This window comes from Heterodontus francisci, chromosome 4, assembly GCF_036365525.1.
Source record: "Heterodontus francisci isolate sHetFra1 chromosome 4, sHetFra1.hap1, whole genome shotgun sequence".
Lineage (NCBI taxonomy): Eukaryota > Metazoa > Chordata > Chondrichthyes > Heterodontiformes > Heterodontidae > Heterodontus > Heterodontus francisci.
Window position 1 is genome coordinate 104413483 of NC_090374.1, and position 15619 is coordinate 104429101.

At 41.0% G+C, this 15619-nt stretch overlaps 1 protein-coding gene across 4 annotated transcripts in view; it reads left to right on the top strand.

Moving 5' to 3' along the window:
- Nucleotides 1-15619, top strand: part of LOC137369169 (GRAM domain-containing protein 2B) — a 167157-nt gene that overhangs the window by 100518 nt on the left and 51020 nt on the right. For all 4 annotated transcript variants that reach the window (XM_068029937.1, XM_068029936.1, XM_068029938.1 and 1 more), the window contains exon 2: nucleotides 2711-2839. In XM_068029937.1, the coding sequence (XP_067886038.1) occupies nucleotides 2711-2839 (129 nt within the window). The remainder of the gene's footprint in view (nucleotides 1-2710; nucleotides 2840-15619) is intronic.

Genomic DNA, 15619 nt, shown 5'->3' on the forward strand with positions numbered 1-15619 from the left:
TTTCCCCAGTGTTTGGATACACGCACCATGAGCATCAAAACACTTCGGTCACTTGTGTTGAATTGTTTCCACAACAGAATAGTTAGTTGTAATTCTGAGAAGGTTGTGTCCGATTTCATGTTGACTCAAGTTTTGGCCTTTTCATCACCGCCGCCGCCGCCCTGTATTAAGTATTTCTCCCCCACTGGGCACTTGGTTTTTGGAGTAATTCCTGGAAACCAGAATTGGTATTTGGAATGGAAATTTATATATGAACAATTGATTTAAAGTGCTCATTTAATTTTTTGTGCCTTTTTGTCTTAACTTGTTAGCTGGTTAATATGCTCGTCAAGGTGTGTGTGTGTACACAAAGAGGAGGGGGGGGGGGGGGGGGGGGGAGAGAATGAGCAGGAATAGGAAAATTGTTTAACAGCAGGAGCAGCTTGTAGGTGTTTTTCACCTGCCTGTTGACTTAAGGAACTGTTAAGTTAAAACAGATTGAAGCCAGCAGTCAAATTCTGGCAAGTTAAGATGTCTTTTTCTAAATTGGATCCAGTTGAGTATTTTTAGAGTTGGGGTAAATAGAATTAGATTAATTTTCTGTATTGCAATGATTACCATTTACAGTGTATAACAGAGATCAAATTGACCCAAATTCTACTGTGGCAATGTAAAAGGCTCCACTAATCATTAAATCATTTTTCACAACATATTGATTGCAGTTTTTAAAACTAGTGTAGTTTACTTTGGATTTATTACAGACTTGGAGGGCTGTGGCAAAAGAGGGTATTGGATTGTCTAAAATCTTAGTGCTACCTTTGTCATTTAATGGTAATGTAGCCCTGAATGAAGTTTTGAAGATTTTGTCTGTCTGTCTGTGATTAGGGCAGTAAAATTATTACAAGTAATTCCTTGTTCAGACATTTAAAGTAGCTGGCTACTGTAAATAGTTGAGGCATATGCAGGAACCCATTTCTGTTAAATGCAAATGTAATTTTTAGTCAGTCCTTTCTCCCTTTTCCGGCACAGTAGTTCTGTTAGAAAATGTAGGCTGGCACTCACAAGCGTGATGAAAATCAATGAGATTTCAAGAAAAAATCAATAGTCAATTTCATTTTGTATCTGGTAATTTGCTTAATGACATGAGCAAATGCAAGTTTTTTTGGGGGGGGGCGTTAAGTATTGAGTAAAACAATAGTAATATTACTTGAAGTACATTTTAAGCTTTTGAATACTGGAGGTGGTTTTCCACAGCCTTTTCTAATAGGAAATCCCTTGGCCATATCTGGCTTGCTAGCATTATCCTCAATTTTTATGGATTATTATAATTAACTTTTTTCATGGAAAGAGAAATTCAACTACAGAATTATTTCAAAGTAAAGTTCTATTTACATCATTACGTTTAATGAATATTTGTTTTCCCTCCTCCAATTTACCCCCCCCCCCCCCCTTGGTCACTGACTTGTTGTAATGATTTCAGAGCAGCAGTAGCCATCTAACACATCACTGAAGTCTCCAGTTTTAATGGTGTGAGTCATAATCTACCAGAACCCCTGTCATTGGACTGCAAAGGACTTGACTGTCAAACCTAACATTCAGAGGTTCATTTTTGTATCACTGGTTAACCAATCGGGAATTCAGTCATTCTTTAACTCCATGCTCCAGGACACCAGTTTGTGGCAAAACCTGTAACTGTTGCCTTGACACAAGCTATGAATGGGTCATGTGATCATTTGGTCTCATGGCTTAGTTGTGTAGTTTACCTATTAGCCATCAAAGCTTTTCAATTTCTTGTCTTTTTTAAAAAAAAACAATGGATCAATGAATTCCGCAGAAGTTTTTTTTATTCTGTGCTTTTATATTTGCTTAATGACTACAGTTTGAGCATTCATTGACTGATGAGCCTCAAGGCAGATTGGTGGTGAAGGGATGAGTAACTTTGAAGGTTCAGAAGCTGTTTTAGGACCCCAAAATATTTGTTTGTTCTGTTCAATGTAAAGTATGCTGTAAACCAACTAAACTATCCTCCCAAAGTTTAAATTGTCAACCAAATTGCATCAGAGAGATGTGGATAAATCAGTACTGTATATCTTTATGTATGTTAAATGCTCAAAGGAGGGTGAACTAGACTGTCCATATCTGCTGTGTCAGCTGTTTTTCAGCCAAAAGAAGTGTTGGAATGTCACATATGGCCTTTCCTCAACACATCTGGGGTAGGGAAAGGAAAATCGGCAAGGAATCCCATTCCTGATCATTATCCAGCAACCACTGCTAGAAACTGAGCCTGTCTGAGTGTTAGATGAGGACATTTGGATTGCAGCTGCTGTGGAAGACCCACATATTAAAGCTCGTACCATTGGCAAGGTTCTCGTGCAATATAAAAGCCATTTGAATCTGCCTCTGAGCTGAGGGAGCCAGATGTATTGGCATAAATGCTAGGAGCTGGCTCACAGATGCTGGCCTCTCAGATTGAAATTAAAATCAAGCTAATAAAAGCAACTTTATTGTGGCTCTTATACATAAAGCACGGCACTGTTTAGGAAATCAATGGAAAGCATTATATTACATGGTAGTTCTGAACCGTAAAGTCTTAGCTTAGTGAACCTTATGAAAATTCACCAATGCTGTAAGAAAATTGCCATGGTAACTTGCTCAGACCTGCATTTGTTTTTAAGAATGTTTGTTTCTTTTCTACTGACTGACCAGTAAATGGCTATAAATTTGTGTGCAGTTCAGAGCCAGAAAATGCAGGGGTGGAAGAAAAACCAAAGAAAGCTGGGAAGCTGCTTAATCAACAGTTGCAATCTCTCAATTTGGATGCAGAAATCTTTGAAACCAAAAAGAGAAATTATCTGACCAGGTAGGATCTGCTTGATAATCAAAAACAACCAAACTTGCAGAATAGAAACTTGGCTGTATTCAGTGTTTTAATTTTCTGTAATGGTACCCAGCTTTGAGAATGTTAGACCGATAGAACTACAATACTATTTTTAAGACTTGTATCCTATTGAAACTTTAACCCCCACAAAAAAAAAATCCAAGTGTTTTAATTTTATTGGGGCTGACCTTTACACCATTTTATACTACCAATTATAAATTGGAACCGAACATGTGGCTGCATAGATCTTACTCCAACTATCACTAGAAAGCTCGAATGGCAGCAAAAACATTAGATTTCTGATATAGTTCACACAAATTTGCATGCAATGTTTGAAGATTGTCGAATATAAATAGCATCTAGATTTGCCACTGCCACAACATAATTTTACTCTTCACTAATACAAGCGATAGCATTTAAATGGAGAGCCAACCACACGACTGCCATCATTTAAATGAGGCCCGACCGCAGAGTACAAGTGACAAAGCCTGCTCAATAATAAAACTTGAGTGTAGTACGTTAAGTAAATTGTACACCTAATTTTATATACACCTGATGAGGATTATAGTAACAGTTGTGATTTTATTCATTTTTTATTTGGCGACCTTTTTTATGTAAATGTCCATGTGTAGATATTTTGTAGTTTAACATTTTATTTTCTCTAAATTAAACTTGACTTAGCAGAAGTGACACTTAGTCATGTGGTTCAGCTTGTGATAAAAGTCTTGTTAGAAGATTATTTCTTTTTCTAGATGTTACAGCAATTATATTTCCCTTTTTCTTAATGCATCTGTGCAGTAGACTGATATTGATTGTGTAACTGCTTCACAAACCACTGACCACCTCCAGGCGCTTATCCATTGTCTCTCGAGATAAGGAGGCCAAAGAAGAACTGAAGCACACAAAAAAAAGTCCCATTTTAGACCCAGCAAAGTGAAATGGGCAGCTGTAATATCTACTGGGTTTGATTAGAAACTAGGACTGGTATGATGGCCTTTTGATTCTCAGCACAGAGTTGGATTGGATGATGACTCATCAAGCCAGAATTTTTTTTTATGATAACGTATAAGATCATTTAAAGGGTCACCAGCTACCTGAAAAATAAGTTGCTGAATCAAAAGTTTCCCCAACATAATTCATTGCTGTATTTTGCTGAAATTTATATTATTTGTTTATTACAATGAAAAAGGTGGGAACTGTTGTTCAGAGCTAACCATTTTAGAGCTAAAGTAAATGCTTCAAGTGAAGTCAGAGTTTATGTAACTTGTAGATAAGCATGCTATTCGTTTTCTCTTTCTGCGTTGAAGCTCGAATGTAAAATCTCGATTTGTGCACTCTCTGATTCCTTTTTCCCCCCCCCCCAAGCACTCCTTTTGTCCAATTAATCCTGGATGTTGCGACTGGTGGGTTTATCCACTTCAGTAACAAAAGTGACTTGAACCTTTTTTAGATGGCTTGTTGGCTATGAAAGTGATGGAATTGATGCAGCTGTTTTTCTTAAATGTTTCTTCCAATTTTGTCCTCTTCTCTCCCAAATATTGGCTCTGAAAACTTCCATTCGCTTTTTTTTAAATTCTTTCATGGGATATGAGTGTCGCTGACAAGGCCAGCATTTATTGCTCATCCCTAATTGCCCTTGAAACGATGGTAGTGAGATGCCTTCTTGAACTGTTGCAGTCCATGTGGTGTAGGTAAGCCACAGTGCTGGTACGAAGTTGCAAGTTTTTGACCCAGTGACTGTGAAGGAACTGTGATACAATTCCAAGTTAGGATGGTGTGTGTTTGGTGGGGAAATTGCAGGTGGTGGGGTAAAGGTCGCAGGTTGGGAAAGTGCTAAAGGATCCTTGGCAAGTTACTTTCCATTTATCAGCCCAAGCCTGACTGTTGTCCAGGTCTTGCTTGTACGTGGGCATAGACTGCTCCAGTATCTTGAGTTTCGAATGGTAGTAAACGCTATGCAGTCATCTCCAATTCTGACCTTATGATGGAGGGAAGTCATTGATGAAGTAGCTGAAGATAGTTGGGCCTAAAACACTACCCTGAGGAACTCTTGCAGCAATGTCCTGGGTCTGAGATGTTTGTCCTCCGCCATCTTCCTTTGTGCTAGTGATGACTCCAACCAGTGGAGAGGTTTTGCCCTGATTCCCATTGACTCCAGTTTTGCTAGGGCTCCTTGATGCCATACTTTGTCAAATGCTGCCTTGATATCAGGGCAGTCACTCTCTCCTCGCCTCTGGAATTCCGCTCTTTTGTCCATATTTAGACCAAGGCTGTAATGAGCCTTGGAGCCCAGTGGCCCTGGTAGAATGCAAATTGAGCATTGGTGAGCAGGTTATTGTTGAGTTGTGTACTACTTGATAGCACAGTCAATGACACCTTCCTTCACTTTGATGTTTGAGAGTAGACTGATGGGACGGTAATTGGCTAGATTGGACATCCTGCTTTTTGTGGAGAGCACATAATGGAGTGTTTTTTTTCTCTTTTTTTCCCCCCCCAACTTTCTCAGAATTTAGTTTTCTAGCCGTAATGAAACGGCTCGGCTAGTGGCATGACTAGTTCCGGAGCAGAAATATTCAGTACTACAACCAGGATGTTGTCAGGGCCCATAGCCTTTGCTGTATCCAGTGCCTTTACTCACCTCTTGATATCCCGTCACATGAAGTGAATTGAATTGGCTGAAGACTGACCATCAGTGATGCTGGGACTTCAGGAGGAGGCCGCGATACATCATTCACTCAGCAAATTCTACAGCCTTGTCTTTCGCACTGATGTGCGAGGCTCCCCCATCGTTAAGGATGGGAATGTTTGTGGAGCCTTCTCCTCTAGTTAGTTGTTTAATTGTCCATCACCATTCATGATTGGATGTGGCATGACTGCAGAACCTTGATCTGATCCTTTGGTTGTGGGATCACTTAGTTCTGTCTATTGCTTGCTGCATCCACTGTTTAATATGCCTATAGTCCTGTGTTGTAGCTTCACCAAAGTTTTAGGTATGCCTGGTGCTGCTCCTGGCATTCTCTCCTGCACTCATTATTGAACCAGAGTTGATGCCTTGCTTTGATGGTATTGGTAGAGTGAGGGATATGCAAGGCCATGAGGTTACAGATTATGGTTGAATACAATTCTGCTGCTGATGTCCCACAGTGCCTCATGGATACTCAATTTTGAACTGCTGGATCTGTTCTAAATCTCTCTCATTAAGCGTGGTGGTAGTGGCACACAAAATGATGGAGAGTATCCTCAGTGTGAAGACTGGACTTAGTCTCCACCTGGACTGTGCGTTGGTCACTCCTACCAATGCTGTCATGGACATCCATCTACGACAGATAGATTGGTGAGGGAAAAACCCTCTTGTTGGTTCTCTCGCCACCTGCCGCAGGCCCAGTCTGGCAAATATGTCCCTCAGGGCTTGGCCAGTAGTGGTGTTACCAAGCCACCCTTGGTGATGTGTCCTTGCTACCCTCAGTGCTTCTTCCAAGTGGTGTTCAATATGGAGGAGTATGGATTCATCAGTTGAGGGAGGGCAGTAGGTGGTAAGCAGCAGGAGGTTTCCATGCCCATCTTTGACCTGATGCCATGAAGCCTCCTGGGATTCAATGTCAAAGTTGAGGACTCCCATGGCCACTCCCTGACAACAGTATACCAGTACTGCCACCTCTGGTATGGTGATGGGGGAGTCTGGGACACAGTCATACTTACTGAATCATGCCATTCAGCCTATGTCAGTTTGTTGCCTAACTTGCTTTTGGGACTGCTGTCCCAATTTTGGCAGATCACCCCAGATGTCAGTAAGGAGGACTTTGCAGGGCCAACTCGGCAGGATGTGCCTTTGTCATTTCCAGTGCCTAGGCTGATTTTTAGTTTTAGTTTTAGAGATACAGCACTGAAACAGGCCCTTCAGCCCACCGAGTCTGTGCCGACCATCAACCACCCATTTATACTAATCCTACACTAATTCCATATTCCTACCACATCCCCACCTGTCCCTATATTTCTCTACCACCTACCTACACTAGGGACAATTGCTAATGGCCAATTTACCTATCAACCTGCAAGTCTTTGGCATGTGGGAGGAAACCGGAGCACCCGGAGGAAACCCACGCAGACACAGGGAGAACTTGCAAACTCCACACAGGCAGTACCCAGAATTGAACCCGGGTCGCTGGAGCTGTGAGGCTGCGGTGCTAACCACTGCGCCACTGCGCCACTGTGCCGCTGGGTAGTCTGTCCAGCTTTCTTTTTCAACATCTCTGTCATGATTTGATACAATTGAGTGGTTTGCTGGACAATTTTAGAGGGCAGTTAAGTGTCAACCACATTGCTGGTTGTGGGTCTAGAGTCACTTGTAGGCCAGACTGGGCAGATTTCCTTCTCTGAAGGAGCTTAGCAAACCACGTGGGTTTTTACGACAATCTAGTAGTAGTTGCATGGTCGTCATTACAGATACAAACTTTTCTTCCAGATTTGTTGATTGAATTGAATTTAAATTCCACCAGCTGCTATGATGGAAATTTAACTCCTCTCTGGATCATTAGTCTGGGCCTCTGGATTATTGGCCAAGTAACATTACAACTACATTACTGTTCCCTAGAGGAAACTTGTCTTAGTTTTCCATAAACTTTTATACCCTTGTATAGTTGTTTGTCTGAGTTTTATCTGTCTGCATTCAATTGGGAGCAGCTGAAGCAAAGTGAATTTTTTTTTTTTAAAACAAAGCGTTTTTGCTATAAATAATTAAAGCAAAATACTGCAGATGCTGGAAATCTGAAATAAAAACAAGAAATGCTGGAAATACTCAGCATGTCTGGCAGCATCTGTGGAGAGAAGCAGAGTTAATGTTTCAGGTCAGTGACCCTTCATCAGAACTGGCAAATATTAGAAATGTAATAGATTTTAAGCAAGTAGAGTGGGGATGGGGCAAGAGATAACCAAGGAGAATAACTGACCAGAAGGTCATGGAGCAAAGGCAAACAGTATGTTAATGGTGTGCTGAAAGAGAAAGTGTAAATGCAGAGAGGGTGTTTATTGACAGAAAAATGAATAGCCTGGCCCCAAGCACAAATATGAAAAAAAAACAGTGGGTAAGCACAGTAAAAACAAACTAAAATAAAATAAACAAATAAAAAAAGAAACAAATAACTAAAAATAAAAAGAGGGGCCAGTCATGCTCTGAAATTATTGAATTCAATATTCAGTCTGGCAGGTGGTAGTGTGCCTAATCGGTAAATGAGGTGCTGTTCCTCAAGTTTGCGTTGATGTTCACAGGAACACTGCAGCAATCCCAGGTCAGAGATGTGGGCATGAGAGTGGGTTGAGGGGGAGCTGTTAAAATGGCCAGCAACCGGAACCTCGGGGTCGTGCTTTTCGACTGAATGGAGGTGTTCCGCAGAGCAGTCACCCAATCCACGTTTGGTCTCCCCAATGTAGCTTTTTTGCCTTTGATTTTAAAACGTGACCTCCATCTCCATGCAAGGTAGCTTTTCAATTGAGCTTCTTATCCTAGATTTTAATGTACAATATTAACTAACTATACTATCATTGTTAAACCAAGAATATGCTGCTATTATGCTCCTCTCGGGGCTCAGAATTTGGATGTTTTTATTTCATGGGATGTGGGTGCTGCTGGCAAGGCCAGCATTTGTTGCCCATCCCTATTTGCCAACTGAGTGGCTTGCTAGGCCATTTCAGAGGGCATTTAAGAGTTAACTACATTGTTGTGGGTTTGGAGTCACGTGTAGGCCAGACTAGGTAAGGACCAGGCAGATTTCCTTCCCTAAAGGGCATTAGTGAACCAGATTGATTGTCGTAAAAACCAATAGTCTCAGTAATGGTGCCATGAAACTAACTTTCAATTCCAGGTTTTTTATTTATTGGTTAATGGAATTTTAAATTCCACCAGCTGCCATGATGAGATTTCAACCTATGTCCCAGGGCATTAGCCTGGGCCTCTGGATTACTAATTTACTGACATTACCATTATGTCACTGTCTCGCCTTGTAAATTGCTTTGCAGCCTATAATTTTACATACCTTGACCTCATATTTCCTGCCTTATCTACTGTCATCCCTTTCAAGCTGTTGATCACCCTCTGCAGAGAAATTTCCTGAACTGTCTTCGATTTATCCTCTTATCTTTTTACCTCAGTATATCTTTGTTTTTATTCATTCATGGGATGTGGGCAAATCTGGCATGATCAGTATTTATTATCTACCCCCAAACACTACCTTGAACAACTGCAGTCCATTTGGTGAAGGTAATCACACACTGCCATTAATTTGGAAGTTCCAAGATTTTGACTCAGCAACTATTAAGGACCAGCGATATATTTCCAAGTTAATTTGGTGTGTGACCTGGCGAGGAACATGGAGCTGATGATGTTACCTGTGCCTGCTGTCCTTGTTCTTCTAGGTGGTAGAGGTCACTGTTTTGAGAGGTGCTGTGTGCTTTTGGTGGAGGGAGTGAATGTTCAAGTTTGTGGATGGGGTGCCAACCAAGCGGGCTGCTTTGTCCTGGATGGTGTCGAGCTTCTTGTGTTGGAGCTGCATCCATCCAGGCAAGTGGAGAGTATTCCATCACACTCCTGACTTGTGCCTTGTAGATGGTGGACAGGCTTTTGGGAGTCAGGAGGTGAGAAACTCACTGCAGAATATCTGACCTCTGATCTGCTCTTATAACTGCAGTATTTATGTGGTTGGTCCAGTTTGTTTCTGGAGCTGAGATGAATGGCCTCCAACAACCACAACCATCTTCCTTTGTGCTAGCTATGATGACTCCAACCAGTGGAGAGTTGGCAATCTTTCTTCCCCCCCACCAACCCCCGATTCCCATTGACTGGGGCTGATTGGCGCCACACTTGGTCAAATGTTGCCTTGACGTCAAGGACAGCCACTTTCACATCGCCTATGGAATTCATCTCTTTTGTCTGTTTGAACCAAGGTTGTAATGAGGTCTGTACCTGGTAGAACCCAAACTGATCATCAATGAGCATTTTTTTTTTTATTTCATATCCCTGAAGTTGCATACTGGGTTTGGCTACATGCTTTTACTGTCTCCCAAGTCAAATTAGAAGTTACTGTGCTACAATAATGTACGGTCCATTGATTCAACAACTACTTCTCTCTGGAAAGTGTCTAGATCAAGTAAGCCTGGAGAAGAGCTGCCTCTCACTAACACCAGGTCAGGTAGTAGTCATGTACTAACCCAATAACAAACTCTATTTGTGCAGTTCCTTTCCTGCCTAACAGAGGTATTGCTCCATGCCATAAAAGTTGTTCAGTAAGCTGTTCCTGTGACATTGGTCGCAGGGTACTGCCTGCCTCTCCTTTTAACAGTTTGCTGTTATGTTACTCCTGATGTATCTGGTTTGAATCACATTAATATTCTTCAGTTATTATTGAATGACCAGGCTGCATCTTCTGGTACTAGTAGTAGAAGTAATATAAACCAATCTTGTATTAGAAAAGATTGGCTCTAGCATAAAAGCAGCTGCTGTTTCATTTTCTTGTGCTTGTTAACGACTGAAGTGGGAGGAGTGCACTGTTCTTCTAGTTCCACTTCTCCACAGGTCACAACATATATTTAAATTTTTCCCAGTTACCAAAACAGTCAATCATAGATTCTATTTTTATCCCAGAATAAAATACACCAACCAGGTTTTGTTAGTAAACAAGTCTTAACCAGCAACAATGCGAAGCATTAGCACACCGATTGAAATATAAAAGTTCCCTTTTTACCTTATCCACACACATGCCCCGAAAAAATAGACATTTACTCTTTGGAGCTCAATTATAAAAAAAAGATAAGAATACTTTGGCAAATACTTGTTAATTCTCGAGGAAAAAAGAGAAGATATGGCAAGATGTCAGATGTCCTTTGTTTTGGTTTGGCATCCCAAATACGCGTAGACGGCTGTCACTGGGATCTTCCTAGAACAGTTCTTTTCAGGCGACCTTGAAGATCAGTTTGGGCAGGCTTTCCAGGGAAAATGCAGCAACAGGGGTTTCAGGCAGTTTCTTATATTTGCTTCTCAATGCTTCTTAAAGAGATGGAAAAGTTGGCAGGCTTTTTTAAAAAGATGGAACAAGCTGAGTTGGGGTTTGCTCCCTTGGCAAGTTTTCTCCAACTGTCTTTTTTTCCCAACTCACTGTCCAAAGCAAAACCAAAACCAATGTCACGAGTCAAGCCTCCTGACCCCAATAAATCTTGACCTGTCATTTCTTTGTAAACATCTTTCCCCAGATCAAAATAAATCCCGACTGGGTAATTATCCGAAAACAGCTGCCTTCTAGTAAAGGCTTGTTTTTAGCACCCCTTGATTCTTACATTTATTATTTGTTTTCAAGCCAAGCTCAGTCCAAAAGACCTTCTGATGACCACTTTTTTTTTAAAGTTCCAGCATCTATGGAATCCTTTTTCGTTTTAAAACCCAAGTTCTCAAAAAAAATTAACAAAAGAAAATGGAAGCACTGGTAACAACGGAAGGTGATAAGATTGTGATCTCATTGGGGAAAATTGTTTAGACCTGTTTAAACTGGTAATGCAATGCATCCATAATGTATTATATTGTTATAAAGTACAGAATCAACTGTGACAAGTACGTTTCCATACAAGTGTTTTTATTTTGTTACATTCGTATGCCAGCTCACTGGCACGGAATAGTTATAAAAACTTGTGAATAATGGCTACTTGGGTAAGATACTGGAGGATGCCTATGAAATATACTCCACCAAGAAGTCAGTGGTTTCAAAAGAGGAGAAAATGAAAGCTATTGAGGGGTATGTGGGGGACAGTCATGAATTTCGTTCAGCCCATTGAGCAATTGTATCTGCTAACACAATACAGCTTACTATAAAGGTGGTGGTGGGGTGGAGGTCTTTTAGTCAACCAAAGTCTGCTTTCCTGTTTGTCTGTAATCTGATGGTTATCAAAAGGGTCATTCGCATAGAGCCTTAGATACTGTGAAACAGATGACCTTAACACAAATCAAGTCAGATCAAAAGGTTGACTGTAATATTGCTGACTCCCTCCCACCCACAGTGGCACTGAGCTTCTAAATATTTTAGTTCCATTACTTGATTGCTGAACTATTATTTTAGAAAGCAAATAACCAAGATCATGAGATACTTAGGAATGGGGAAGGCCATTTGTCCCCTTTTAATTCATTCCTCCAGAACAATGAAATGATACAGCCATGCACCACTTTGCTGCATCTAGTTGTTTCCTTAAATGATTCCAGATTTTCTTTCTTCACCTCTCTGCCTGGAAGTCCATTCCAAGCGTTGATCACTTTGTACAAGAAAAACATCCTGGTATCTGTCGTAAAATTGTGTTTCATTAGTTGGGAAACTGTCCTCTGATCCTATTCCCACGGTTTATTGTTAAGTAGTACTCCATATTGACCTTTTCCATACCATTTATTATGTTGTATACCTCCTCAGATGCATCATATCTAAAAAGGGTGCAGGAGTAGAGGGACCTGGAGTATATGTGCACCATTGAAGGTTGCATGTGGGTAATCAAGCATGTGGGATCCTGGGCTTTATAAATAGGGGCATAGAGTACAAAAACAGATAAACCTGTTGAAACACGAGTTAACAAGCGATGTGTTAAGGCATTGGTGAAGGTGCAGAAAAGATTCACAAGATCCAGGAATGAGGGACAACAGTTACGTAGATAAATTGGAGAAGCTGAGCCTGTTCTCCTTGGAGAAGAGAAGATTAAAAGGAAATTTGATAAAGGTGCTCAAAATCAAGTGGGGTCTGGACAGAGTAAGTGGGGAGAAACTGTTCCCATTGGCAGAAGGATCCAAAACCAGAGGACACCAATTTAAGGTGATTAGCAAAAGAAGCAACAGCGACATGAGGAAAAACATTTTTATGCAGCAATTAGTTAGGATCTGGAATGCACTACCTGAGTTTGATGGAAGCAGATTCAATCAAGGCTTTCAAAAGAGAACTGGATAATTATCTGAAGAGAAATTTGTAGGGCTATGGGGAAAAGGCAGGGTAGTGGGACTAGGTGTGTTCTTACAGGGAGCTGGCACAGACACAACAGGCCGAATGGAGGCCTCCTGTGCTGTATCAATTCACTTCTATAATATCCAGGCTTAACAAAAAAAAAGCCTGTGTCTCCAAGTAAATCAGGCCTCTTGTAGGAATCAAATATAACTATTCTCGTCACTGTCTCCCCTATTTCTGCACAACCGGAACAGGACACAATTCTCCATATGTTGTCTGACCAGATCACTGTGTAGTTTAATCATGACTTTCTCGGGCTTTTATTCTATTGTTTTTACTGTTTAATTCAGCATTCTATTAACTTTGCTGCTCTGCAATAGCATTGAGTCGATTAATACTCTTGGGTGTCTCTCAACCTCCTCTTGTTAGTCTTATACCTATCATGATGTGCTACTCTGCTGTACTGATACCTCCCCAGTTTCCATTGACTTCATTGCCAGTGATGATCCTCCATGCTATTGTAGTATTGAAAGAACTTTTTACTGTTGTGATTTGTTTGCGCAACTAAGAATGTTTTTATAGATCACTCTTTGCCTCTCTGGTAACCTTATTAACTTGATTCCGTGTGCTTTTCTATCTATCTCAGTGAGCCCCTTGGTCCTTTCTGCAGGATTTGTAGAGGTAATCTTTGCTTTCTTTAATTTGTTTAAGCTATTTCAGATCACGCTTTTTTAGTCTGTTTGTTGATCTTTGATATGTATGCATCTTTCATGTCCAGCATTCTTCTTTTAAAGGCGTTCTATTGTGTTCTGCTGAAATGCTGTTAAGCGCACTCCTACAATCCGTTTGTTTTTTCATCTCTTTGATCTTGTCTCTTTTAAGTACCTTGCTCCTGGCCTTGATTTTAAATTGAGTCCCTGTTAACACTAAACTTGTCCCCAGAGGTGCTGTGAGTTCAGTTTCCTTTCCTGTATGATATTGGGATATTTTACAAATACATAGTCAAGATGCACATTGCCACTTGTAACAGTCATGCATTCCATTTATCTACTCTGCCTCCAGATCACTTGTTCTTCCTGCATTGTATTGGGTTGATTGAAGTCACCTTGAATTTCTTGTGTTTTTGTAGAGCAAACTGTCCTCAGGTAGTCTGTACCATACTCCTATTTTGATTTGGATTTTTTTTTTAAATTGAGATTTCTGTCCAAAGTAGTTCTTTCTGTAGTTTCCTGCCTCTGCACTGCCCACCACCCACAGAATCAACTTACTTTCTCCCTAAAATAAAAGCAAAATACTGCGGATGATGAAAATATGAAATAAAAACAAGAAATGCTGGAACCACTCAGCAGGTCTGGCAGCATCTGTGGAAAGAGAAGCAGAGTTAACGTTTCGGGTCAGTGACCCTTCTTCTCCCTAGTTGTCCCTGACTTGGAAGTATTGTGAACTGTGAAGAGAATAGTGATAGACTTCCAGAGGACATAGACAGGCTGGTGGAATGGGTGGACAAGTGGCAGATGAAATTTTAATGCAGAAAAGTGTGAAGTGATTCATTTTGGTAGGAAGAATGAAGAGAGGCAAATGAATTATAAAGGGAGCGCAGGAACAGCGGCACCTAGGGGTATATGTGCACAAATCATTGAAGATTGCAGATCAGGTTGAGAAAGTGGTTAATAAAGCATATGGAATCCTGGGCTTTGTAAATAGAGGCATAGAATACAAAAACAAGAAAGTTAGGATAAACCTATATAAAACAGGTGGTTCGGCCTCGTTTGGAGTATTGCATCCAGTTCTGGGCACCATATTTCCAAAGGATGTTAAGCCATTAGAGAGGGTGCAGAAAAGATTCACGAGAATGGTTCCAGGGATGAGAAACTTCAGTTACGAGGATAGGTTGGAGATGCTGGGGCTGTTTTCCTGGGAGAAGAGCAGATTAAGAGGAGATTTGATAGAGATTCTCCAAAATCATGAGGGGTCTGTGTGATGTCCTGGGACTGGAATGAGGTTTTGCCAAATTTGGTAAGAAATATGAGGCAGAGACTGAGACAGAAGCAACAAACTGTTGAACATGATGGAGTTATCTTTATTCTGTTTTACTTTGACTTTTCCTTTGCTAGCATACGTTCTACAGCAGCCCCAATTGTGCACAATACACAATGCAATTGCAATTCCAAAACACGACACTACATCCCTCCCCTTCTTAGTAAATGAGAGGCGTAGCATGTTTCAATGGTTTGTTTCCAAAAGTGTAAATAATAAAATTAAATATAAATATTAATTTCGTAGCATCGTCACTTGAGTATGGTGGGCATTTTCTCTCGCAAGTAGAATGTCGTCTGACATCACAGTCTCGTTTGACTCGTTCATCATCTGAGGTGTTGATGTTAGAATCTGATTCAATGCTTGCAAGTGGTGGTTTCAGTGCTTTGAAGAATGACTCGTTTCTTGGGCGGCACAGTGGCGCAGTGGTTAGCACCGCAGCCTCACAGCTCCAGCGACCCGGGTTCAATTCTGGGTACTGCCTGTGTGGAGTTTGCAAGTTCTCCCTGTGTCTGCGTGGGTTTTCTCCGGGTGCTCCGGTTTCCTCCCACAAGCCAAAAGACTTGCAGGTTGGTAGGTAAATTGGCCATTATAAATTGCCCCTAGTATAGGTAGGTGGTAGGGAAATATAGGGACAGGTGGGGATGTGGTAGGAATATGGGATTAGTGTAGGATTAGTATAAGTGGGTGGTTGATGGTCGGCACAGACTTGGTGGACCGAAGGGCCTGTTTCAGTGCTGTATCTCTAAACTAAACTAAACTTGTGGTG